This window comes from Sebastes umbrosus, chromosome 16 (assembly GCF_015220745.1).
Source record: "Sebastes umbrosus isolate fSebUmb1 chromosome 16, fSebUmb1.pri, whole genome shotgun sequence".
NCBI lineage: Eukaryota > Metazoa > Chordata > Actinopteri > Perciformes > Sebastidae > Sebastes > Sebastes umbrosus.
In genome coordinates, this window is record NC_051284.1 from 13,113,796 (window position 1) to 13,141,626 (window position 27,831).

A 27,831-nucleotide genomic window follows, 5' to 3' on the forward strand; every position below is an offset into this window, starting at 1 on the left:
TTACAAGAAGGATAATGTGTAATACTCACATGTACAATTAAATCAGACGAAACCACAGCTCCATGTGGGAAAAGGTGATTTATTCCTACCATCCATCCGGTTGCTGATTAGAAATGTAAAATCTTCATGACACATAATCTTCAGTATAAAGCTCTTCTATGGTTCTATTAAGGCAATAAAGTCGAGTGAACCTCTTGTCCACTGAGAAAGACAACAAAACATTGGAAACTTCTGGGAAAGTTGTGGATTTTTGGGGTAAAATAGCTGAATTACCATTAAACGTGGTAAACATGATGTCTCTGGGAATCTTGCTTTCCAAAAATAAAAGCTTTGAGTCTGTCAGTCTTCAAGCATAATCTGTAGGTCCGAGGGTGAAAATAGTCTCTGGGAGTCCACGGAGCCTCAAGCAAAGCGGGCCAACCTCTTGGCTTTCAGAGAAGGATCTTGTAGTAGTCGTCCTTGTAGCTGTACAAGACCACCACCGCCACCCTGCAAGAGGACATCGCTCAGTTAGATTCAAAAGAATATTAAAAAAAAACATTATGGAGAACTTCCAAATGGGACATCTCAAAATCAGGACAATGAAATTTAGCCGGGAGGGCTTCCAAGATCTTAGATTTCTCTAGATAAAGAGGTCAGTCTAGTTCAAATAACACAGGATTCAACCATGTCAAGAGTCCACGTCAAGAAAGACCCACAACTCAGTGCAGTGCATGTGTGAAAGGGGGTTCAGTGTAGAAATGGACATCACCTATTCCAAAAAAAAGTCAAAATGACTCCACTTATTTTCATTATCACTTAAAGGGTACGTGCATTTCATGGATGTATCATAAGAACTAGATACTGGACCTGCACCTATTCATTCCAATGAGAAATGCTCGCCACCAGACCAGACTCCATTCACAAAAATAGTGATTTTACCTCACAGACCACAGGAGTGCTGGTCTCCCGCTGCATTGACCGGTTAGACTGTTTGTGTTATTGTGTGACTTTCGGTGACCACAGTGGTGTCCACAGCAGTACATTGCTGAGCTTGCATGCCGGTACGGTCTGCTTCTCCAAACTGGGAGCGTGCAGACTTACTGTATGTAATACATTGACTATAAGGATGTATATATATTGTATATGCAGCGACATCATCATGCAGAAACCTGGAAGGCTTGGAATGGGTTGGGAACTGGATTTGAATACATAAGGAACACAACAGGGAAGCTACAGAATGATATAAAAAGCATAAAACAAACAAAATAATGGACCCGTCCTTTAAAATATTGGTACTCTCCAGAGGTTAGCCATGCTAGCGGCATCTAATTCATGCTGAGGGGACATTTATGTTCTACTCAGGACATCAACATGTTAGCATGTTACCTCAAAGTGCAGCCTCACAGAGCTACTAGCATGGCTGTAGACTTGTTAAATGGTAACTTTTGTATTTTTCAACCCTATTTTCCCTTGTTTTTGTGTCTAATTGACTAATGGGGACAACAATTTCTGAAATCGGTCCAGTATTGAGAGAAAGCGCTGTAACCGGCAGCTGCGAAACGAGCTGCGAGGGCAAGTGAGCAGCGTCAATGTAACATTACGTCCACAAAAAAGTGCTTGTTTTTGCCACTGACAGGCTCAGATTGTTATTTTAAGTATCTGACAGCATTATGGAAAGGACCCTGCAGAGAAATAAAATGTTTTTTTTACCTTTCTATTGATCCGGTCTATTTGTTATTGTGTCCAAGTCCCGCTCAAGGAGAAGTCTCGTTGTGAAATCTGAATATCCGCATACTCTGGCTCAAATAAAAACGGGTGACCATCGAATTCAAAGACCTCATCCACATTGTGGTAATCATCTAAATATTCAGCCATGACATTGAAAATCTTTTAGATAACACTAAGCTACGCTGTCTGTACTCCAACACAACAAACTCTTTCTGGCACTCACGTTTCCACCATGGATGAATTCCACCATTCCATCGTTATCTTACAGCAACTCAACACCTCGCCAGATTACACAACAAGACGTCTCCTTGAGCGAGACTCTTTGCATAATGTCAGCCATAACAATCAGAGCCTGTCATGGCAAAAACAAGCACTTTTAGTGGACGTAAATGACGGTGCCAGCTTGCCCCAATAGCACCATATTGCACCCAGTGAGAAGCTGCCATCTACAGCGCTCTACCTCAACACTGGACCAATTTCAGAACTTGTTGTCCTATTAGTCAGTTGGGTTGAAAAATACCAGCTGTAAGTGTGGGAAGCCTTTGGGATCAGTGTAGTTTATGGTCTTGCTGCAGCCAGGTGACTGCGTGAGCCCTTTAGCCCACTCATCTGGCCTCAGTTGCCTGTGCCCCACATTCGATGAAAACAACTAAACAAACACATGCTGAATAAATCCATTGTTGCCTCTGTGACGCTCATTTATCAGTAGAGACTTTTTTTTTCCAGACAGGAAATTAAAACCAACTGCTCTGGAGAGGCGAACGGGAAGGCAGAAAAGAGGAGCTTTGATTTTTTTTTTTTTGTTAGCATCTCATTCATGAAAGAGAAAATCCTCTGAATCCCTCACAGGGTTGCTCCTCTATGGGCATACACAAGCGTCACAACACTAGAAGCTCAAACACTGAGGATTTAGCTCGGGCTTTGAAAAAAAAAAAACGTTCTGCTGGGAAGCTTGTGAATATTAACCGCTCCGTCCACGACCACAGCAATGGGTGAAGTTAACCCCCCCCCCCTGTGCTGCAACCTCAGCATCAATCAACTTGGGTGTTAAGAGACAGACATCAGAGGACCAAACAAGGCAAATCCTTCTCCAGATTTCACCTCAGGAAATGGGATCAGCTGAGGATTTGATGTTCTGCAAGGCAGTAGTTATCCGTATTACAGCTGCCTTTGAAGGGCCGACTGTCACTGTTACACCTGGAGTGTGTGGTGCTCGGTCGGAGCTTTGGAGTGGCAGCTGCCCGTAAAAGGAAGTCTGCCTTTTTTTAAAGTGGTCTTTAACATATTCTACTGTTTGCCTCAGGTTTCATTTTAATAAAAAATAACAAGTCAGTAGTTGATGGAAACATGTGGGGGGTGAGCAGTGAGGCCAGGCCATGGGGTCTCTGGCTCATCTTCCACTAGGGCTCCTGCTGAGACGAGAACTCTACAACTGTTTGTTCGGAAAATGTCTAAACAGTTTTGAGATCCTGCTGTTTCTTTTCTTCAAGGTGGAAAAACATGTTGACACTAAAGACAAGGCTGTGCTTCTAAAAATGGAGTTTTGAGAGTGTTTTTTCATTGGATTCTTGTACTTTCTCTTCTTCAAATCTTTTCTGCATTTCTTAAAATAGTTTCTATGTAATGTTGGTCCACCACTTTGACCCTGTTTCAAATATCTCAACACCCACTGGATGGATTACCATGATTCCTTAGCTTACCACAAGCACCACCAGAAGCATAACATTTTTGGTCTTTAGTCATAACAACTATTGAATTGGTAGGATTGCCGAACTTTGCCATGAATGATCCCCTGACTTTTCGTCTAGCGCAACCATGAGGTCAAAGTTTTCACTTATCCAGCAAATTATCTCAACATCTACTTGATGGATTAGCACAAACTGTTCATGGTCCCCAGAGAATGAATCCTACTGACTTTGGTGTTCCCTGACTACTAAAGCTGCAGTTGGTAACTTTTAGCAAATATGATTACAAGTTATTTTATAAAACTGTCATTATATCCTGACAGTAGTGCATGAGACAGATAATCTGAAAAAAAAATCATGTTCATCTGTGTTCTCCTGTGTTCTTAATGGCATCTGCAAGATTTCAACATGTCGAAAGGAAAACAACCAATCAGAGACAAGGATTCTCTTCATCAGCGACAACTTGTTTTGCGTTTGACAATAACAACAAAAGTAACTCATCAGTACAGGACTCCAAAGGCACCAAACTCACTTTTTCGTGATTTTTAAATGGTGGATCTCCTCGCAGATGGACTTCAGGTAGCGCTGCTTGGGGAGACGAGACAGCAGGGTCTTCACGCTGCTGTTGAACTGCTCTTCGCTATCAAACTGGACAGAAAGAGAAAGAGAAAGAGAAAGAGAAAGAGAAAGAGAAAGAGAAGGGGTTAATGCAACGAAATGGGAAAGAGTGATAAAAGCACAAGGCCTCACAGTTTCAGTTTCTTCATGTTTGCTAACAGTAAAGGAGGAATAAATGGGGTTTTTCATCTGCAGCCTTGGAGTATATTTTTGCATGTCAAGTGCAGCGGGGCAGTGACGGCTACAAAGCTACAGCGGGTTTATAGATTTCCACGGCTCTTTGTGTGACTTGAGGTAATTTGCCGTATTTAAAACAGGCCTTTCCTGCACGCCTGGCTGTACCCACTGTGTATTGTCATGCGTTTTATATACTGAACATGTTTTCTTTGACACATGTGCTGCGAGGGGGCCGACTGTATAGGTGGCCCATTCATTTATGGAGTGGAGTCTTTTGCTTATATAACAGTGGTGTTAAGAGAGTTTTCCAGCTTTCTTCATGCTTCTTAGCACAATGTAAGTATTTTTTTTTTCAACCTCTGCTTCGAGGAACCGGGGTTTTTATGAGTGCAGCCTTGGTCAGGAGTTAGGAATGTGAATATTAACACCTCTTAAGTTTGTGTTTTGTTAACTGTAGCATGCGTCTGTCCCATATGTGAGCCTTGTTAAAGGACTTAAACGGATCTCCGTGGCTGTAGAGAAAGGCAGGGGTGTTCCCTCACTCCGCTCCTCATCAGGACTGTAAGGAAGCAGACGGGATCCCCTCTTCCTGTCTGGGATGTTGACCTCTATTGGCCGTTCTTTCCACTTCCCTACCTCCCTCCCATTTAAGGATGTAGCCTTTTATTAACTCTGCAATAGTCTGGATGAAGCCAGTATAGGGAACCAACCTCCAGAGACAGGAAGTTGATCAGCGTTTCCTTCTGCAGGTCCACCTGCGGGATACAAAACAAGCATGGTTACACAAGAAAAAACACAATGGAGCCTTATCTCGTTACACAAACGTATTCATAATCGAGCTAAAAATACGCAACCGTTGCCCGATAGCTTGTGTAATTCTTTCAACACAAGATTATCCAGTCCAACTGACATCAGTAAATTACTTATAATTCCACTTTCACAATGCTCTCCCAGGGCTGAAAGCACTCCATGTCCCTTTCACAGGAAGGCTCTAATGGGGTTTATCATTGGAAAATGAGAACTGCTGCGTTCCAGTCTGACTGATAGACTAGCAGGCTGCTGACATGCAACAACTCAGACTTATATGATTGTGCAACTGCTTACCGGAATCAAGGTAATTATGTTGCAATAACTTGTATTTACTGTTGCATCGTTGATTCAATCCAGACCCCAGCGGGGATGACAAATGCATTTGGAATATGCGTCGACATGCTAAATAAGAGAAGCAGGGATGATTTACTTTGAGAATATCTGGCCATAAATCTCCAACGCGACCACAAATAAACTGAATATGGCAGCCATTTACATCCCCCGAAATGACACGGTGACTGCCTTCTGTTTAGTGTTCATTGTTCTGTAGCGGCTGGATCGGACTCGCAGCCATCTTAACCTCCAGCAGGGGATTTTAGCACGAGGCAAAACTGCTATAAAAGGGCTGCTCCTGGTGATGTTTGCGGTTTTAGCTATCAAAGCTCTTTACCTCGCTCTGTGATTTCACACATGAATTCAAGAGATAAGGTGGGAGAGCAGAAAAGGGGGAGCTGGGATCGGGAGGGGTAAACAAACAAATGACTTACTGCCAGAACCTCGATGTCATTGCTTTTGTTCTGCAAATTGCTACCGAGATTCTGTAATCTGGTTTGGATCTGAAAGAGAGAGAAGAAAGAAATGGAAAAGGGTGGCAGAAAATAATAGTTGTTCCCATGATCAAAATGAACCGGCAGGAAAAAAAATCATCTTCAAATGCAGTCATTTTATAAGCAAACCATTGTCCTGGCCTACAGTTATAGGCACCATATTCTCCAATAAAGACGCTGACAGAGAGACTACTATGATTTCATAGTAAGGACTTCGAAAAAAAAACATGTTAACTGTTGGTGTGGGTCGATGAGTTGAGACCTGGCAGCAAGAACTTGGTCTTTTTTCATGGGTATGACAATGCTCGGTTTTCTTATTGATGGGTGAACATGGTTTGCTTTGGAACGGCAGGATGTCCCTATCATGATCCAATAATCTGAAAACATTCAGCTGTTTCTCTACAAAACACAGTTGCGCATTGCACTGAGCTTCAAATAAAGGTTTCAAATAAAGACGAGTGCAGGTATGAGGAGGAGACAACCTCTCTTTATGTCAAAAATAAACAGTAACCTATTTGAAGTTACAATCTCGAGGATCTCCGTTTTGTTCTCTTTGGCAGCACTTATGGCGATAAGCAGTAATTGCAGGTGTGTTTTTGGAGTTCACTTCCCAGAGATCCAAACGGTGTCGCCTGAGTGACGTCAGTCAGTTGGCACCTGTGAACTTTTCTTTGTTTGTTCAACCATACTAACTGTTTAGTCGCAATGCTAGCAGGGAAAACAGTACGCCGCTTCACACACGTGAGTTTAAGAACGAGTCTGTACCGTCACATTTTTAGAATTTTGGCATCGACTTGGTACCGAAGCATCGGTTCTTGTGACATCCCTGCTACCCTCTCTGCCGGACCAACCACTGCTGGGTGATGGAAAACTCATCACTAACTGTGTGCCGCTTGTGATCTTTCCCGGGAATGTCGTCACGGACACCCAGTTTGTACTACTGCAAATGCAAGGGCTTTCATCAGTGAGCCACAGGCTCAATCACCACTGTGTTACCTCATGCGGCGATAGATAGCAGCTAAACAGACATTTATTTAAATTAAAATCTTCAAGATTATTACTTTAAGTTTGAATTAAATGTTCAATCAACAGCTGCACTTTAAAGGGTTATTATTCCAACAGCAACAATCACTGAAACTGGGAGAAATCAACCTTTTTTAAGCCAACGTTGTTGTGTTTACTTCTCTCGCGACGCTCAGTCAATTAAAGTACGTCATTAAGTTTTTCCCCACTTGTGGAGCTGTAGAGAAATGTTTAGATGAGCAGGTGCAGAGACAAACTCCAGTGTTGACTGAGTGGCAAACACTGATGACTAATTTTGATTAACCACATTAGAATATCTGGCAGAACCCAATCATTGATTTCAGTAATGAAATAAAAAAAAAAGCCAATCAGAACAAGTAGCAGGAGAAGCAGAATACTAATGTGTGTGCGCGTGTGTGTGTGTATGTGTGTGTGTGTGTGCTACACAAACCTGAGTCTCGTAGCGTCGTCTAGCACTGGAAGAAACTTTATCCAGGCTGATGACGTTCACATTCATGTTGGTGGTGCTGCTGCTGCCGTGCTGCTCTGAGGAGCCTGGACACAGAAAAAGGACCGTTTCCGCATTTTATCCAAATATAAGGCTTTTTACATTTCCAACATCCAACAGTTCAACATCTGAGTGGAATGCATAAATGTGAGATTAAGGTGTGATTTTCTGTTATTCAATTTAATTAAAACAGTTGTAGGCTACCTGCGTGCCTGCCAGAAGTTGGTGTGAAATTTAACACTACCTCCTCTACTGCACTAATCGTACGTCACTCTGGGTAACAAATCAGTTAAATGCCAGAAGTGGAAATGCAACACCAGGATCAGTCATACTTTGAGGCCACACTGATCACAATATTTGTGGCTCATAACACTTTTATTGCAGCACTTTAGTGAAGTTAGAGCACAACTGTATAAAAACAGAGGTGTGACTGCTCCATGCTGCTGTAAGACTACAAACAGACAGTTTAACTGTATACAGAGGCTGACTGTAAAGAGTAAGTGGTAATCAGACCTGTGGTGTTGGGCAGGGATCCTTTGGGGTTCTGAGACATGCTTTCAGAGATCTCTCTGCAGAGGCACAAGGACAACATTATATTAGAACAACTCCTTACTGTACATCACTCAGACATCTGAGCAGCACATTAAAGCCAAATGTTTTTACCTGCTGCTTCTCTCCTCCAAGAATTTGTTCCGACATTTCTGAATGATGTGGTCCACCAAGTCCGACTCCGGAATCCGTTTCTCAGACTGTCTGTCCTTCTCAAAGGATTTGACCTGAACACAGAAAATTACTTTAACACGTACACAACCTTACCATAATTCTCTCTTATCAAAACAGCTTGGAAAGCATCACAATCTGCAATGCTACTCACAGAAAAGGTGTCTTCTTAAAGGGACAGTGTGTACGATTTGGCGGCATCTAGTGGTGTGGTTGCAGATTGCAACCAAGAGAGTATCCCTCCACTCACTCCTCTATTTCCAAGACTGCGGTAACGTGAGCCGCCGAATGCAAAACTGTGGTAATGCCATTCACCTCGGAAGTGAGATGGCGGCTGCAGTACCACGGTTACCAGTTTTACAAGCGTGTCGGAGACGGTAGCCTTCAGGTCACGTAAACATGTGAAAGGCTCTCGCTAGAGTCAGTGTTTGGTTTGTCCGTTCCAGGCTACTGTAGAAACATGGAGGAGCAACATGGCGGACTCCGTGAAGAGAACCCGCAACCTATGTAGATATGAAGCGCTCATTCTAAGCTAACGAAAACACAACGATTCTTAGTTTCAGGTGATTATACACTAATGAAAACATGAATATTATATTCCATTTCTGCTCATAAATCACCTGAAATGTTACACACTGGCCCTTTAAGTAAAAAAAGACGTTGCCTTCTTAAAATGTAAATGAATACTGCACAATGCTTTGCTGCACTGTACGGCTGGTTTACCTTCACATAGTTTCCCTCCTTGTCAGAGACCAGGGCCATGCAGTTGATGCCGGCCAGCCTGCAGTGCTCCATCAACGTCTCCTGAGACTAAACACACAAAACGACAAAAGGCTGAACACACACAATGTGAGTGATGATTTAAAGGGTGCAACTCAGCTGAACCAGGAGTGCATTTAAAAAATAATTCTTGTTGTAATGGCTTGATTGTGACCTTTCCCCATGTTTCACTGTTGGGGCTTGAGGATGCCGGCCAGAGGGCCTGCGTGGGTTGAGTTTAAAGGGAGGCGTTCAGAGCTGAATTTCTGAAAACTGCAGACTGCTGAAAGCTTGCTGCCGTCATAAGAGTTTTACAGAGTGTTCTCTTCTATTAATTACTAAAAGAGTCATGAGTCAAGTTTGGCATTTGGGTTGGAAAATCTTTGTTTAAAAAATGAAAGCTCATTCTGGGGAGAACACTGGATTCACAAAAACTCTTCTATAGCGGCAGTCAGTCAGTTTAAGAGGAGTTTTGCTTGGAACGAGAGTGTGCGCTGTGCTGGGAGTCACGACCAAAGCCAATGTGTATTCAGGTAATGCATTCAACCATGACAGTGTGTATGCATGTATATGTTTGTGTCAGCCCAATTAATTCCCACCAGCTTCAGCCCTTCATCAGGCTGCTCCGCTACCGGATTAACGCTGCTGCAGAACAAACCCTTCTGTGTGTGTGTGTGTGTGTGTGTGTGTGTGTGTGTGTGTGTGTGTGTGTGTGTGTACGTGTGCATGTGTCGCTTCGCCTCGTCATCATGTAAGCACTAAAACTTCCTCTTTTCTTACAACTCTCTCATTGACAGAACAAATTAAGCCAAAGGTAAGCCATTGCAGCGGCGGGCAGCTCTGGGCTATGTGCCTGAGCTGACCGCATGTGGAAGGGGGTTTGCCATATTTGGCTAATAAAAGCTAAAAGAGTGGAACCGTCTCCTGAGGATGAATTAAAGCTGCAGATTCGGGGCCTGTTAAGAGGCCAGCATGTGAAAGGTGTTAACAAAAGTCTAGCGAAGGATGGGGGGGGGGATGGGTGAGGAGGTCTGAACAAGGTGTTCTCAACATGTTGCCACTGGTCAAGGCAACCGCCTGCATACGTAATCAACAAATACACACAAACACTGTCTGGACATAATGTTGCTCGTTTTCAGCCAAACCTTTCCTAATTGCTTCTAAGTGGAAATGAAGGAGGGCAATCACTTATGTCCTGCGCCAGTACAAAAGACAATGAGGACCATTAAAAGCAAAACACTTGCAGAAGTGGAAAGTTAAAACAATAGGTTATAAAGGAGGACAAAAAAAACCCGAGGAGTGTTTAAATGTGGGCACAGCGGTATGCCAGGGAGGGCGTTCACACCAACACAAGGCTGAGATCAGTTTGTCACATAAACATGAAGAATGTGACAGAGGCATGGCATCAGGAGGTTTTTGGACCAGAAGATAAATAACTTCCCTTTGAAGGGGACTGATCTCGGCTCGGCTGTTCCCCTAACGAGAGCTTATCATAAAAGTTTATTGGAAGCTTGTCTAACAGATGACTGAGGCGATTATAGCAGAAATGACTCCACATTGTTGTATTGTCCCAATATGGCCTGTAAGCCGTCTTTTCAGCTCATTCTCTGGGATGTTTACTATTTCTGATGTTGTCACGATAAGTCTGCTGCTGACAGATGAGGGGCTTTTTGCCCCTCAGGAACGGAAGTCAGGTGTCGCCCTCTGTAGGAGGGCTGACGTTACTGCAGGACAAGTAGGAAATCACTCATTTTACACAACGGCTAATTCTCATTCAGGGATCTGCAAAGTCCGAAATGTGGCTCAATTGTATAATTATTAGTTAAACTCAAAGAAATCCTTCTGCTTGAACTACATGTACAGTGCTGCTCCAGCTACATCCACTCCTGCAGGTTCCTTCCTTTCGCAGGTCCGGAAACAACACTGAGAGAGTGACTTATTGAGAAGTGGACTCTGCTTCCTTTAGCTGAGAAGTATTCAGGCTTGGGCCTTAATGGCTCTGGCGTGACTAGGTTTAAAGGAGTTACTGTGCATTTTTACTGCATTATTGCTTATTTAAATGTCGATTGTCTGCACTTTTTTGATATTTTCAATTTAATATTTTCTTGAAAATACATTTAAAACATATGAGAAGCTTACAAGCATTTGTGGCATATTTGGTTCTCATGATGAACTTCATATATGTGAAAAAATGTCATGACATTTTTGTCATTAATAAATGCAGACAAAGCGCAACTGAAGACATTTCATTGAATCCAGTTAAAAAGGTACCATCTAGAGTTTTTGACCGGTAGAAGCGCTATGGTGCAATATTTGTATGTGCATGCGCATATGGTTGACAGGTTACACATTCTCCAGGTGGTGGTAATGCACCAACAAATACAGCAACGCACTAGCAGCGGCGGGGAAGTAGATTGACTGCTAGCAAGCAAACATCAATGCAGGTTTCAAAATGTTTTAGAAATTGGCTCTGCAAATGTTACCCTTGCCCGGCAGCTGGATTCTCGTGATGTTATGAGATCATGAGAGAATCGTGGTATCACATATCACACAGCAATCCATCTTTTCAGATTTCAAGTAATGAGTTTGTGTCCCGGCAAGCAAGAGCACGGACCAATCAGCATCCTGTGAGGAGCTACTGGCAGCCACGGGTGTGGTTTAGATATGTGAAACGACACAGAGAGGCCACTGTTTGTTCTAAACAACAATAGCGGCTCCTGAAGAGGTTAGCGTAGCTGCAATAGCATCAGTTATATCAGAACTGGAGAGTATTTCTCCATTGAAGGAAGAGCAAAGAACGACACTGAAGGCTTTTCTCAATGGAAATTATGTTTTTGCTCTTCTCCTGACTGGCTTCAGTAAGAGTTTGATTGACAGGTGGTTCATCCAATCACCTGCTAAGCATTTTTTTAAAGTGCCTGCCATTTCCCAAACAGTTTTCAATGACGGCTTCTCTGATGGTTCTGTGTAACAAACCATCTGGTGGGTAATGTTACTGCAAATGCTCTATGAGGAAGGAAATGCAGTCAACACTTTTGAAAGACCTCAAGGATACACACAATGCATATTGGCATTCAGTTTACAAGAAAGCTCCACATGCGGGCAGGCCGCTCACCTGTGAGACATCATAGGCGATGTCTGCAGAGACGCCGGAGTTCCACAGCTTCTGGACAACGTTGATGGCTCTAGACATTGAAGAATGACCCACTGGGACCACCAGCGCATCGCAGGAGCTCACTGATGGCTGATACAAAGAAATAAATAGAGAATGTCAAATACTGAAAGATGCAGTGAACTGTAGCAGAAATAACTCTGTCTTCAGATCTATACACAGTCTGGGCACATCATTTCACAATCTGAATATTGCAAATATAGAAAATGATGCACCTCCAAAAATAACTCCATGGCGTCAAGAGTCACAGTGATCATAGTTATTAACATGTTGCTAAAAGTAGCTGTGTGGCGGCCGACTGCTGTAATAAGGCATCATTAAATATGGAGCTGTCTGCTGCTCCTTCATTACAATAATTAGGAATGTCAGATCCCAGTGTGTGTGTGTGTGTGTGTGTGTGTGTGTGTGTGTGTGTGTGTGTGTCTCTCACTGGCTCCTCCATGTTGGCCATAGCAAGACAGACTTTGTCCAGGGCCACACTGGCCCCCACTGCAGAGGGCACCGGCACTGTGGGAGCTGGTCCTCGAAACTCCAGGATCTAGAGAACAAAGCACATAAAGGTACCACGTAGTCTGCATCATATGGAGTTAATGGAGTACAGACAGAAGAGCTATATTTGGAAATGGAAGAAATATGGTTCATGTCTGGAAAGAAAAGGTTTTGACACATTTTTTAAATAATAGCTGCAGATTTATGTCATGACATAGACTGCATATAAAGATGGACGACACGTCTCCCCTTCCTCCCACTGTATAAAAAGGGAAGGCAAAATATCCCGGATACGGGAGCTGCCGTCTTGAGATTTTGACGTCATTTGGAGACAGAGTCTGCGCAGTAGTTATTGGGAGCTGGAGCCGTGGTATCGAGGTCCCGCCCATACACCCGCCCACACACCCGCCCAAACCAAACACGAGCCGAGCTTGTTAGCGAGAGAGAATCACAGCTGTCAATCATGACGTCTCACCCCTTTTTTAGAGCATCAAATAACAAATTAAAACCAAACTTATCAGAAAAATGAACACTTGAACATACATCAGCGTGATAAGAACGACCTAAAATGACAGAAACCATCTTTGGTAAAAATATATTTGACGTGTGCTTTGACTTTTTAGTTTGGCCCATGTCCCATCCGCTAACATGGATTTATGATCTATACTGCAGCCAGCCACCAGGGGGGCGATCCAGATGTTTTGGCTTCACTTTTGGGGAGCTGTCATGTCGTCCATCTTTATACACACAGTCTATGACGTGACAGAAAACCTACCAAGTGGTCGTAGCGCCCTCCAGCAGCCACTATGTCCGGCACAGTTCGCTTGCGTTTCCTGATGAATGCCACGAACTGGAAGATGACCCCAGAGTGATGCTGCACCTTGTACACCAAGCCTAAGTTAACCACCACCTATAGAGAGGATACATTTGTGTTAAAAGGGGAGAAAACCTCTTTAAGACAGATCATTCATTTACCCACAATCCAAATCACCTGCAGTTTAACTCCCAGTTTATGCAGCAGCACTGTGAGCTCCTCCAGGTCCTTGAGGCCCTGCTTGGCCAGCTGGGTGACGGCGGTCTTCTGTTTGGTGAGTGATGTCAGCATTGGCGCCAGCTCCTGCAGACTCCCCTTCTGCTCTATGTACTTGAACAGCGTCTGCAACTGGACGCAACAGAGGGAGAGATGTTTTACGAGTGAGAACTGCAGCAGGACTGATTATTTTTACAGGAGGAGCTTCATGCGGCCCCGGTGGACACTTACACTGTTGGTTGACAGTGAAAAGTTGCAGAACTTTGCCTCCACCTCACGTTTGGTCAGCTTTTCGCTCTAGGGGGCAAATACAGGGAAAAAAAGGACCAGGAATGTTACTACTGCTATATTTGGGAGGAACACTATTTATATATGTTCATACCAGCGTATCGGCAACAGTCACGCATTGTGAATAACATCTGTGGTGCACGTGTGACCTGCACTGACCATGGCGTCGCACAGTATCGTGGAGGCCTGACTCAGTTTGTCCTCGGGGACTCCGCTGTGGAGGAGGATGGCCTTCAACAAGCTGGTGTGGTTCAGGTAAATGTTATAGTTCCTTTCCTGCGGTCACAAAACACACCTTTAACCCTCTCAGCTGCAATTACAGTCAAAACCAAGATCCCTACTGTACAACGAGCGCCTCAGTGAATAATGACTGTTGTGTCCGGCTGCCCTCTCATTCCGTCTGACTCACGTATTCTTAAAAGCTTTCACACAAAGAGCAGGGTGGTGTAGAGGATCAGAAACAGGATCTATGAGGGATGAACCAGAGGCCAGACCCGGGGTCGACCGGGTTCATGAAACACGCAAGGAGAGCTGCTGCTGGAGACCGACGCGACACTGGGATGTGTGGACAGGAAATGGATTGGACTGGGAGGCATGGAAGGAAGTGGACATAGCTGCGCTTAACAGATTTACTATGCAAATAATAAATACGCCGTAAATCCGTCAGGCTTAGACATACTTTGGTATGTCAGGAATGTGAGTGGGAAGTTAAATGGGAAAAAACAACAGCGGAACAGGTTGCGTTGATAGCATCCGTAGGAAAATAAAGAACAATGATGCGTCCAGGCCAAAAACAAACTGCTCTGAATGTGAATGAGGGTGAGGCAGCAGCACGGCACAAACTGTATGCTCACTGGACCATTTCAAATACAGGTAGTTCATGTGTGTAACCTGGAGCACGGGGAATTCCTGGACTATTTCAGAGATGGTGTAAATGGTCTCGGCTTCGGGGAGCAGGCTGTTAGTGACGGGGGTGATGATGTCAAAGGCACACTCCAGAAGCTCCCTTGGGTGCGCGCGATCAAGCTTCCTGGGGCGGAATACGCGTTCGATGCTGTACCTTGAGAAAGACATAAACCCTTGTGTTTATTCTCAACATTAATGTCAGTTTTGCATGTTAACCGTTAGGGGTGGGAACCACCAGAGGCCCCACAATACGATGTTATCACGATACTTCAAGTCACAATACGATCTTATTGCAATATGCCGAGTATTGCGATAAGATATACCGCAATTTATTACCTTTTTTCTACTGCAAATTATGCAGTTTGTTAACATCTGTTTTATCTAATAAGATACAGTTTTCACTCTGTTCATCTCAGAGATATCTTGAGGTCAGACGTCAAGGGAACCCTTTGAAAAATAGCAGTTTTTGACAGTTTTTCTCGCCCAAATTTTGCGTAACTTCACTTCACCATAAACTAATCTTCATTCTAGCTTTAAGACTGAAACCCGCTACAACCTCTGAAAGACAGAGACAGATTGTTGAGGGGTTGACATAGATTTAGGTTGCATATAATAAATTATTGATACTTGACGCCTGTGTATCGATACAATATCGCCACGCAAAATATTGCGATGCTATGCTGTAAAGATATTTTCCCCCACCCCTATTATCTATTTTACTTTACTTAATATTAGCCAACAAAAATACAATGATCCTTCATTGTATTTTTGTTAGATAATATTGTTAGATGCTATTGACTATATCACCCCTATCACAAAAACATATATATACATAAATACACATCCTACAAAAGATAAAAGATCTTTTAAGTAAAAAGAAATTTATGTACAGCTGCAAACAGTTTTATACCATATGAAACAGTGATTGTGATTTATACGTTAACAATACGTTAGTAACATACACACATATATATAGCTTATAGCTATAAACAAAGGATTATTGGCACATAAATGTGTTAAATCATTCAGCTTTACCTCTTCAGATGCGTTATATTATTGCGGGCGACGAATCTTGAAAACGCCATCTAAAGTAAAAAGAGAGGTGAGACATTAGGTGCAGTGAAGTCAGTGCATGCCGGGCTGTAATCAATCACAGTGTGGAAACAACCATTTAGTCCTCAGGGTTTCCTGAGGTAGCAGGATCTGAAGGCGGCTGCTGATTGCAGCCTCACACTATGTGTGTGTCCGCATGCGCTGATGCTAATAGTTGTATAATTAGTGTTTGTGTGCAAGCGCGGACATGTAGGCCTGCGCGCGTGTTGTGTGTGTATGTTCAGCTCACGCGAAGGTCGTAGGGCAGTGTAACCAGCATTCCGCTGTGGTCCATGAAGCAGGCCAGCTCGCTGCCATCATACAACTTCCTGTTTCTGGGGAGGAACAGCGGTGTCTGGAGACGCACCGCACCTGAGAGCAAACATCACGTATTACTGCAACATCTGCATAAGATACGTAAGAACATAACCCTCACCCTGAAAGAGATGATGCATGAGAGCAGATACAAACGGAGCATAAACAAATAAGTACAGCTGGACATCATCAGCAGCAGCGTTCACAAAAACACAACACCAGCACCTGCAGGGAATCTGCGCTGCCCAACAGTGCACTTATTGTTTAGCTGCCATTCACTGGAGCAGATGTTGGGGTCCCGAAAAACAGGCTTACAGTGGGGTCAGGAGTCCAAGTGGTTCGCAGTGGAGAGTCAACAAAGACTCACACGCAAGACTCATCAAACAGCCGTAGTGTACTCACCGTGCTTCTTGAAGATCCTGGTGATTGTTTCGTACACATGCTGCTGCAATTTGGCACCGTACAAGCTGAAGCTGCCCTGGAGGGAGACCAAACAAACAGCCTCTGTTAGGGATCAGGAGACATCGATTAAGCACTGCCAGGCCTTCTGCTGGTCGCCTATACAGACCAGATGAGTGCAGTAGTGCTGAGGGGTCGGTGCAGCCATTCATATGTTTGCAGTGACATCTCCAGGTAGAGAGGGGAACAACATGCAGAGTAGTAAACTGCCTTTTTACCATGGCTTTACATTTACATTCACCAAAATCCATATAAGTCTTCTATACCTAAATAAACAAAATCACACATCCCTATGTCTCTAAGGACAACTGCCCGTTAAATAAATTCCCTAAATTTTGACTGAATATGTTTGAGTCGTGGACAAAACAAGACATTTGAGGACGTCATTTTGGGCTTTGGGAAACACCGATTGATTTTTCCTACCATTTTCTGACATTTTATAGATCAAAAAACAAATTGATTAATCAAGAAAATAATCAACAGATTAATCAACAATGAAAATAATCGTTAGTTGCAGCCCTAACAAAACTAAAGCAGTAGCACATACCTTGTGTAGGTCTATGTCGTAGGTGTATTCCATGACCGGAGAGGTGTTCTGTGCGAACAGCTGGCCCACCATGGTGCGGTAGGCCTTGCCGTTGATGTTGGCCATGGTGTGCTGCAGCACCTCATGCAGCTCCGACTCCTCCATCTGTGGTGGAGGCAGCAGTTCGCTCTTCAGGAGCTCCTGGGCGGTGGGCCGCAGGGCCGGGTCGTGGTTCAACAGCCACTCTATCACTTTCCTCTGACAGATGCAAAGAAGAGACACAGATTATATCGTTAGATTAGGAACGCATAGGAGAAAGAGTCATATCTACATGTTGTGCTTCAGCGTTCTCACCTGTATCCCTTGCTCATACTCAGCAAAGTCCTCAGGGAAGATCATTGGCTCCTGCAGCGTGAAAAGAGAGGAGGTCAGTTTCAAAGCCCTACGCTTCCTAAATTACCTTCATGTACACGCTTCCAGTTCTGAACATGGACGTACCACACGTAGCTGGCTCAGGACGGTGATGCGCTCGGCCCCCGTGGTCATGGGCCGGTAGGACATCTCAAACAGGATGATGCCCAGGCTAAACAGGTCAACTTTCTGAGCACAGAAAGAACCAGACACTCAAAACCTCAGTAGTGGAACAAGGACAAACAAAAGTTGCATGGAGGCAATTGGACAAGCTTAAATTATATCTATAATTCAATACAAATCTGAAATCGTACTTGGTTGTAGGTGGCTTTGGTGTTTCCTTGAACCTCAGGACTGACGTAGAGCGCAGTACCAACCATGCCTGTCATATTACCTGTAGAATAGCAACACAACGTGTCAGGGAAGAACATGCATATCAGATAAAGCACAGTAACACCATGTGAATGTTTTCAAACACACCTGTTGGGTCTGGTTTGGGCATCACTGCAGTGCCGCTCTCCTCTACTTCAAATTTACCTGCAGCCTGAGAGAGATAAACAGTATCTCCAGAAATTGATAACATCTTCATCACTGTCGTTATACATTTTATAGAGATGCACAAGAAGCTACTATTTGGTTAACTATCAAGCCGAGACACTACAGGCAAAAACATCATTTGTTTCTATATCATTCATAGCCTGATTTATAGAAGATTTGTCTCCCCTTAAGCTAAGCATTGAGTCACAGCTAAACAGTTTCGATGATTCACATGAAGTCCTCCACAGTGCAGCCTGTCAGCAGGGTGAAGCTGTTAACTGAATATCACATCAGGGTAATGCATACCACATTAGCAGGGTGGTCTGTAGCCAGGCCAAAGTCCCCAATCTTCACGTGGTCCTGCGAGTCGAGGAAGATGTTGACTGGCTTCAAGTCCCTGTGAATCATGCCCTAAAAGAGAGGAGGATGGATGAAGGGATCTGCTCGGTTATGGGTAACTGAAAACATGGCTTCCCTCTTGTTAACATTTATGCTATTGCTATGCTATAACCACACAAAAAGCAGTGGAAGTATGAAAAACACATGGCTTTGCGGTTACGGGACACTTCTGTGGCAAATGGACTTATTAGCTTTAAAGGAGGGTGGAAACTAAAACACTCAGATAAACACCTGCTCGTGGATGTAAGCAATGCCGTCCAGTATTTCCCTGAAGAGTCTCCATAACCGGTTCTGGTCCTGGTGCAGGTTGTGATCTATTGTGTCCCTTAAAGTGCTCTTTTCACAGTATTCCATCTGTCAGGAAACAGAAAACGTGCATTAGATGTGAGGCAGAGACCTCTAGTGGTGAAGAACGGTGCATGACGGCAGTGAAGCTTACTTGTATGTACAAGTGATGTGCTATAAGGAGGGATCGATCTGAGTCTGTGCTCTCTGATGTGTCGATCGGCGGCCTTTCGCTCGGCTCGACCTGCGAGAGGAAACATCTGTTAGTTGCACTGACAGACACTAACAAGTGAATGATTAATGAAGTGTAAATATTCAAACCTGTGACATCTCGTCTGTGCTTTCATCGCCATTGTCAAAGACGATGTCACTACTTGAGTCACTGTCTGATGGCCTAAAACAAAAGAAAAAAAATACAATGATGTAGCAAGAGTTTGTGCAGGAGGAAGTCTTACTGCCACTAAAAACAACACTTACAAAAAAGAGGCACCAAACACATCTTCATCGTCATCATCGTCCTCCTCATCGCTCGACTGGCGCCTGCTACATTTGGCACTGGAGGATCTCTCGATGGAGGTGGACCACTCTACCGAGCTGGACAGGGCCAGAGGCGGCGCGGCGTCCTCCACGTTGTCGGCGAGGCCCAGCTCGTTGATGCGCTGCGGAGACTCTTTGCGCCGAGGAGGCTTTTCGGGAGTGCTCCATGGCTCGGAGCTGTCGGTGTTGCTCAGCATCCCTCCAGAGGGCGACTCATGCCGCTCGATCCACGCGTTGTAGTAGCGGACGATATTCTCATGGTTGAGGCGCGAGAGCAGCGTCACCTCGCCTTTGATCCGTCTGAACTGTTTACTGGCCGGGTTGACCAGGATGCGCTTCACAGCATAGTAGCAACCATCTAGCTTGTTCTGAACCTGGAGATGGAGGAGAGGGAAAGAGGAAGAGACAAAGTGGACACAAAGAATTAGCAGTCAGCTTTCTTGCCAGTGTAACGTCATCTCTCAATAAAGCTGGTGTGTAAAAAAAAAAAAGAGCTTACCTTAATCACAGCACCAAAGGCTCCCTTTCCAAGAAGCTGGAGTTCCTCAAACTCATTGAAGTAGCGAGAAAACTGCCTCTGCACCCCGAGGCTGAACGGAGCATTGAGGATGTGACTCCGGGGGAAGACTGATGATGCAAAATCCACGCCAGGATCTGAGATGAGGAAAAACTAGAATTACCACCTCACGGTTGTATTCCTCCACCAACCAGTCAAGTTGCAGTTTACTTCCATATCTGTCCAAAATGTCATCACTTCATCATTTGATCCTGTTAGACATTTGTGTGACATTTTCATAATCATAATATCAATTCTTATTATCTTAGTTATGGCCAAAAACTTGTTTTGTTAGGTCACAGTGACCTCGACCTTTGACCACCAAAATCTAATCAGTTCATTCTTGAGTCCAAGTGGAGGTCTGTGCCAAATTTGAAGAAATTACCTCCAAGCGTTCCTAAACTATCACTTTCACGAGAATGGTCCAGACGGAGATACGGACGTACAAACAACCTGAAACATGATGCATTCGGCCATGGCTGTCGCCGGCGCGGAGGCAGCAAAACGTGACAAACTATTGGACTGTCTTGTTGGAGTTGAACAGTATGACATCACAAATTTGGGGGTGGAATCAGCTCCCTCTTCTTTACACTGTAGACACTTGTTTTGGACAAAATAAGCTATTTGAAGACGTCACCTTGCTTAATTGTAATGTACATTTTTCACCAAGTTCTAACATTTTATATACTAAAGGATTGTATGGTTCAGTTTTTCTGTAGAAATCTCAAATTTAATTGTTTGTTGACTCAATTTTAGGACACTTTGGTTGCACTTTGTAGTTTTGTTGTACTGACTTTTCAAAGGTGATTTTAACATTTTGTCCACCTCATTTCCACATATATGTATGTGGACGTGCGTATCACCTTCTGGGCTGGACTCCTGGTGCTGTGGCAGGTCTTTAGGCGATGGAGGCTTGAGGAAGGAGTGGTCTAAAAGCTGCTGGGTCGTCCAGCGTTCAGCATCATTCAGGCACACACACCTACAGTATGACAAAGACACAGTATAATAGAGGGTTCAACTGTAGAACAGGAACACTCTAGTCTACTGTACAAATCCACGTTGTGCTGGTGGTCTGCATATTAAAAACAAAGAAAATGAAACCTGTGTATAAAACAACTTCATGTGAAACCCATATTTAAACAGCCAGCAAAGCAAGTAGACAGAAAGCCTAAAAAATATCACGACCTAAAGGAACAAACCACATTTCAGCCTATTTACAACAAATTACATATGCTTCACATTACTGCCAACCATTTTCCATGACACGGTCCTCAGCTTTAGAGTTTTGAATGTGTTTTTTCCTCCCTTCCAGGTAGGCACTGGTTTCCCTTCATGTTTGTACGTACGGCATGACAATCAACTCATAGAGACATGACTTGGCATTATATCTTTCAGTGTAGAGCTGCAACGATTAGTCAGGTAATCAATTGGAATTTGTCGATTGAAAGAAAATCAACTGGCAACTATTTCCGTAATTGAGTACTCATTTGATTTGCTGCTTTTCTTGGTCTTACATTTTAGTAAATTAAATATTTGGGGGTTTTGGACTAACGGTCAAGTAAAACTATCTAGGATCTAGAATAATATGACGGACATTTTTCACTGTTTCCTGATAAGGAAAATAATCGCTCTACTTCAATGAACATTCTGTTTTTGTCATTATAATAATAATGTTCAGACTTTTTAAAATCAATCTGCCTATAAATTTGCATTACCACGTGATAATAACATGACTCTGATAACAAAAACAGCTGCAGTGAGAGTGCAGCTATGTTACATGGTCAGCACCAAAGGTTGATGATGATCAACTATTTCTAGTAAATGAGCTGAAACGCTGGTATACTCCTTTAAAAAGCTGGTGATGTATCCATCCATACATACTTGTGGAGGAAATCCTGGAAGTCTGGAGGCAGGCTGGCTGGCACCATCACTGGATACTCCTGCGTCTCCTTCCCCTGACTCAGAGCCAGCAGCATCAGCCCCAAGTTCCAGATGTCCCCCTTTTTGCCCGTTTTCGTCGGCATCGCCGTATCCTCTGAGAAACGCACGTGGGCTTGCTCAAAAATGTCTTCTTTGCAGATATCCGCAAATCTCTTGGATAAGCTGTAATCAGTCAGTCGAATGTTGCCCTCGGAGTCCACCAGCACGCTGGAGGCCCCCAGCTGTTTGTGAACCACGGAGTTGGAGTGAAGGTAGTCGAGGGCAGCCAGCAGCTGGGCCGTGTATTGGCACAGTTTCTCCAAAGGGACTGGGGTGTTTGTGATGAGGCTCTGGGTCAAGTTGATGCCGGCCACGTGCTCCACCAGCAGGTTGACCACGAGGCAGTCCTCCTTCTCAGTAGAGCTCAGCGCCATGTACTGCACCAAGTTTGGGTGATCCAGCCGCAGGAGGGAGTTGAACTCGTTCTCTGCCCCGTGGATCTACACAGGAATTCAGAAGTATGGTATGGTATTTCAGAAGTGTTTAGCAGTTAAATAATACATTTGACCACCAAATTCATAATGATAATAACCGCTTCCTCCTCTACTTGCCTGCTTTTTGCAGTTCTCAATCCGTCCTTTCTCCTGGCTGGTGAAGAACTTGCCCATCTTCTTGTTCCAGAGGAGCGACCACTCGTAGATCACAGCAAAGTCTCCAGAGTTCGCCTCAAATCCATAATAGACGTTACGGCGAAGCCTCTCGCTTGCACCTGTCAGAATCATGAACACAGACACAAACATGTTACTCAAGTGGATTAAATGACTTTTGCAGTGGACTAGCTGCATCGTGTCAGACGGCTCTCACCTAAGCTTTTCCCTCTGTGGACAACAAGTTCTCCAAATGTGCTGCTGTAGAAGTGAAGGAGCTCTTGTGAGCGAGGGTTGTCTTCATTTACCGTGTCACGTCTGGGAAAACAGCAGCGGTGGAAAGTTACGAAAAATACATTCACTCAAGTACTGTACTTCACTTTTTAGGTCCTTGTACTTTACTTGAGTATTTCCATTTTCTGCTACTTTATACTTTATACTTTATACTCCATTACAATTCAGAGGCAAATATTGCACATTTACTCCACTACATTTATTTAAAAAGTTAGTTGTTACTTTGCAGATTCAGAATAATTGTAAAAAATGTAATCAACAAATAAATTATGATGTAATGTTATAGATTAAGATTAAACTTTATTGATCCCCGCAAAAATAAAATTCCCAAGCTGATCAGCAGATAAAGTATATAAAGTAGCCGGGATTAACTCCACCTTTACCAGTTGAAACAATAAAGTATTGTATATAATAATGCATCAATAATTAGAATAATCCAGTGATATTATACACATTATTCTGCATAATGAGTACTTTTACTTTTGGTACTTTAAGTATATGTTGATGCCAATACTTTTCCTGAAGTAAACATTTGAATGTAGGTCTTTTGCGTGTAACCGAGTATTTCCACACTGTGGTATTGCTACTTTTACTTAAGTACAAGATCTGAGTACGTTTTCCAGCTCTGGAAAACAAAAACAACTTTAAGCATTATCACATGGAGAGCATCGGTGGGTTTGCTGTGTACCTGTGGCGTGTATTCGAGGTAGTCCGACGGCGGTTACTTGCTGCTTTCTTTGCCTCCATCAGCTCAGGGCTGGGTGGGCTCTTCCCTAACAGGGAGGTGCTGGCAGCAGGTAACTGCTCCATGCTATCAAGTCGCTCCTGTGATATAAACACCACACAAAAAGGTAAATTACAACGATTTTTCTGCAGGCGACATAACATAAAGTGTGCACGCTTTTCGGTGGAGATCAGTAGAAATAGTGCGGCGCAGACACCTGTTTGGCGATCTCCTTTCTCCTCTTTTCTTCTCGCTTCTCCTCCTCTCTTCTTTGGATTACAGCCATGATCTCTTTTTCCTATAAGAACGAAAAATACCGCAGTCAACATCCCGTTCAACTGGAACTTCTGTCAGTTGTTGGGGTTCAGTTATGTAAGGAAATAGCAACAAGGCGCATCGTTTTTCACATGATCCTTAGTACTTACAGGTCAGGCAAGTAACAAAAATCCCAAATTCAGAGGTCTTTCAGCAAAAGCAATCCAATAGAGAGGTATCTAATTCTGCATTTTTATGTGTAGTTAGTAGTTATGTGTATCAGTTACATAACAAGTGTAGGATTTCTATTATTTAATAATTAGCTGATGGGTTTTCTGCATTTTCTTCACAGCATTAGTGGTAAGGATTTAGTTTCAATTACATAGAAAAGATAAGATTATTGCTCCCACAAGAGGAAATTCAAGATCCTTTGTGAATGAGCCGAACAAATCAATTAGAAATAACATCAGCGCAAAACCACAGATAAAACAAATCCAGCATGAATTGCTTTTTGTCCCTTTTCTTAACCAACCGTGTCCTCCTCCTGTTTGCGCCGCTGGTCTATCTTCTGCTGCTCCTCCCGGGCTAGTTTCTCTTCCTGCCTCCGGTGGTTCTTCAGCATCTCCTCGTGGAAGGAGCTCGACGGGGGCTTGTTGTGCTCGCTCAGGAAGCTCTGGATGTAGACCGCCAGCTCGTAAATCATCACCTGGGTGGACAGGTAAGTTGGTTAAAAGCAGTCTGTGTATGTACTTGTATCTGTGGGTATGTGTTTGCATCCTCACCTCCCCACATCGCGCTGCCGCCAGTTTGGTGAGTTCATTCTGGAGAGTCTGGATGTTTTCGTTGGACAGACCTTTGGCGTTGTTCAGCTCCAGCTCCGGGGGCCTGTTGGTGCCACAACAAGACATAAATTACCAAAGAGTGAATGATCACTGGTAAACACTGAGATTACACTTACAACTCCACACTGGATCTTTGTTTAGATTGTGCCTGGATCAAGTACTAACTGGAATGTTAAAAGCCACAGTTTGGCCTGTAGCAGCATCTTTCTCATTTCTTTCCAATCATGTGGGCTCATGTGGTCAGTTAGTCCGTTAGTGGAAAAATCTCAGTATTCATTTAGTTGTGTTGTTTAGCTTTTGGGTCATTTCCTTCAAGCTATACTGTGTGTATTTATGCATGTGCTTATGTGAAAAAATCACAAGTCAAATATCTAACATTCTAGACATTAAAAGCTGTAACTTTGATTTCTAACTTGTATGATATGAGACACACTGTACTTGGTGGGCACAGGAAGGAACAGCTAATATGGAAATGTAGAGAGCGGACAATGCTGATAAAAGACACAAAAGAGTGGAGTGGAGGTGGGGCAGTAGGGGCCCATTAAAGAACATAAATTCTAATTAAAATGAATACAGTCAAGATGTTGACCTGAGCAGATGTACAAGAACTTTGCCTGAAAAATATCTCAAGGTTACTGCTGATATGGAAAGTTGAATCGTTACAGAGCGTCCTATTAGAACTGGCACAGTCACTGTTTCTCAGCTGAGAAACAGTGACTGTGCCTTGAATCGCACACTTGGTCGTTCCACTTGAACCGTTTCTTTATTGTTGCCATATATTGAAGGTGTGTAAGGATAGGTGGGTGTGGTTCTGAAACAAATATGTATAGGGAAATAGGGAAATTTACAGCATATATTGAACCACAGCAAATAATTACACATTATGGAGGAAATGATTTCCCTTTGTTACTAAATCAACTTAGCACTTAAAGTGAGGAAAACATAGCAAAGAATAGTTCGACCACAACTATCATTACCCAAATTATCTATAATGGCTCCTATGCACAGCATGAACAGGAATTGTGGTGGGTAATAACCTTAATAACAGTTCATTAACAAAGTAATGATATTTAAATCCAAATTAAGGTCACATGCACACCAAGCCTTAATGAGTAACACCTGCACATCTGCTTTCATCACCATACAACAATGCATTATGGTAGTTCAGTTCAATCATGGCAATTACGAGCAATTAACTGCATCCTTATGTTAAATATAATAGTCTAAAATTCGGATTTATATCTGGAACTATCTGATCAAAGAAAAAGTAAACAAGAGTATGACTCATTCAGTGTCAGCTTTTGGTATGTGACATGTGTTGGTTATCGGTGCTGCAGAAACATTTTGGTTGGTACTCTTACTGGTACAAACATTTACTTGTAATCCACTCAAACTGATAAATATTTAATTTATTCTACTTTATTGTAATACAGACGTCAACAACATAAAGTAAATAGATTGTATTTGGGATCAAATATACCCTTGTCTAGACTAGAAAACGGTAGACATGTTCATTCGATTGTAAATTGTTGTATATTGTATGTATGCATGTATATATAACACAACATATATTTATTATGTTTACCCTATCAGGAGCTATAACCCCATTATTTGTTATATCTTAAACTGTGCAACACTGACTTAACAGAACAATAATTTAGTGCAATAATCTGATTAACTCCGGCATTAACACTGCATTTATTTACACAGTACATTTAAACTGATATTCTTATTTTATACTATTCTTGCATTTTTTATAAATGCATGCATTTATATTATTTGCATAGATCCTATTTTTCAGCATTATTATTATTTGCACTGTTGTTATATATATATATATTTCTTATTTATATTTTGGCAAAAAAATGACTTGCTCCAGCACACACTTTTCTCTGCTTTATTAGTCAACGTTTCAGTCAACAAGGACCTTCATCAGGACATTAAAGTTTTAATGTAAAAGTACATATATTGACAAAGTACATATTGGAGGGGATCTACTCCCAGTACCACAAACAATTTTGAGAATGTGCATGTTTTCCTCTCCTTATTTATATTTTGGGCCATAGTGAATACATGGCAGAGGGCAGAGGTCAGGGGTCAGTACTCACCTGTCTGGGTATGTGGGTGGACATTTGACCTGCAAGTCCACAGTCACATAGCACTCCTGTCCATTGTTGAGCCCGTTGGGCCGCAGGTAGAGGTGCACCTCTGGAGGCCTTTTAACCTGAAAACACAGATAATGGACACCTCAAATCACTACAGGTAAGTTAACAGTAATAATGTATCCATGCATTCTGATAATATATATATATATATATATATATATATATATATATATATATATATATATATATATGTGTATATATATATATGTGTATATATATATATGTGTATATATATATGTATGTGTATATATATATATATATATATATATATATGTATGTGTATATATATATATATATATATGTGTATATATATATATATATATATGTGTATATATATATATATATATATATATATATGTGTGTATATATATATATATATATACATATATATATATATACACACATATATATACACATATATATATATACACATATATATATAATATCTCTAGCTAACCTTCCACGGATCCTTGTCCCGCAGGTCCTGGAAATCATCTCCAAAGATAGACGCCAGAGCCTCCAGCTCGTTCGCCTGCTGCACCGTGTGTTCGTCTGTCCTCTCTGCTGGAGGCTGCTGCTGCTGCTGACGGCTCATTCTGCAGCTGAAGGCTACATGGCAGTCCTCCTGTCCTCCAGTCCTCCTGTCCTCCAGTCCTCCAGTCCTCCAGTCCTCCTGTCCTCCAGTCCTCCTGTCCTCCAGTCCTCCAGTCCTCCTGTCCTCCAGTCCTCCTGTCCTCCTGTCCTCCTGTCCTCCTGTCCTCCAGTCCTCCGGTATCGTCACACTCACAGCCGTCGGACAAGAGGAGGAAGCTCGCCGCTCCTCTGTCACTTCGTGAGCTCTAAACTTCCGCAGATAGTCGCCTCGCTGTCATTAAACTACTCAGCAGTCTCTAACTTAGCACACAGGCGACCACAACATTGCTGCAAACTGGCGCGTAGCTGTCGCAAGCTGCGTCGCAGGTGAAACGTCATCACGTTGCTTTGTCATAAACTCGCCGCTAGAGGGCGTTATTTTTTATTGAACAAATTCAAATTTACAAACATGGCTCATAGATCATTGCATTAGAGTAAAAGGACAAGATGCATACAGAACAAGAACATTATACATGAAAATAATAATACATTCAATTAAGGGGTATAAGGGC

The 27,831-nt window shown here is 42.9% G+C and overlaps 1 protein-coding gene across 4 annotated transcripts; it reads right to left on the reverse strand.

The window, feature by feature from the left end:
• Positions 1-59: 59 nt before the first annotated feature.
• eif2ak4 (eukaryotic translation initiation factor 2 alpha kinase 4) lies at positions 60-27,674 on the reverse strand. Of its 4 annotated transcripts, none has more exons than XM_037746818.1 (40): positions 27,456-27,674; positions 27,144-27,359; positions 26,630-26,745; positions 24,462-24,564; positions 24,212-24,385; positions 23,642-23,722; positions 23,389-23,525; positions 22,624-22,724; positions 22,371-22,528; positions 21,721-22,259; positions 20,703-20,818; positions 19,783-19,937; positions 19,224-19,657; positions 19,068-19,140; positions 18,901-18,990; positions 18,693-18,815; positions 18,369-18,473; positions 18,006-18,069; positions 17,840-17,919; positions 17,613-17,714; positions 17,469-17,519; positions 17,136-17,372; positions 16,532-16,607; positions 16,065-16,186; positions 15,758-15,807; positions 14,708-14,876; positions 13,976-14,092; positions 13,760-13,825; positions 13,490-13,660; positions 13,274-13,408; positions 12,440-12,547; positions 11,953-12,081; positions 8,802-8,888; positions 8,022-8,134; positions 7,872-7,927; positions 7,302-7,405; positions 5,768-5,836; positions 4,901-4,945; positions 3,928-4,043; positions 60-489 (listed from the first exon to the last, which is right to left on the reverse strand). In XM_037746818.1, the coding sequence occupies exons 2-40, from the start codon at positions 27,279-27,281 to the stop codon at positions 432-434; spliced, it is 4,968 nt and encodes a 1,655-aa protein (XP_037602746.1). In that variant the 5' UTR covers positions 27,282-27,359; positions 27,456-27,674; the 3' UTR covers positions 60-431. The 4 variants fall into 4 exon arrangements, with proteins under 4 accessions (XP_037602746.1, XP_037602748.1, XP_037602747.1 ...); XM_037746820.1 differs by having other exon boundaries at positions 27,144-27,375; XM_037746819.1 differs by having other exon boundaries at positions 27,144-27,364; positions 27,453-27,674.
• Between the last annotated feature and the right edge of the window lie 157 nt (positions 27,675-27,831).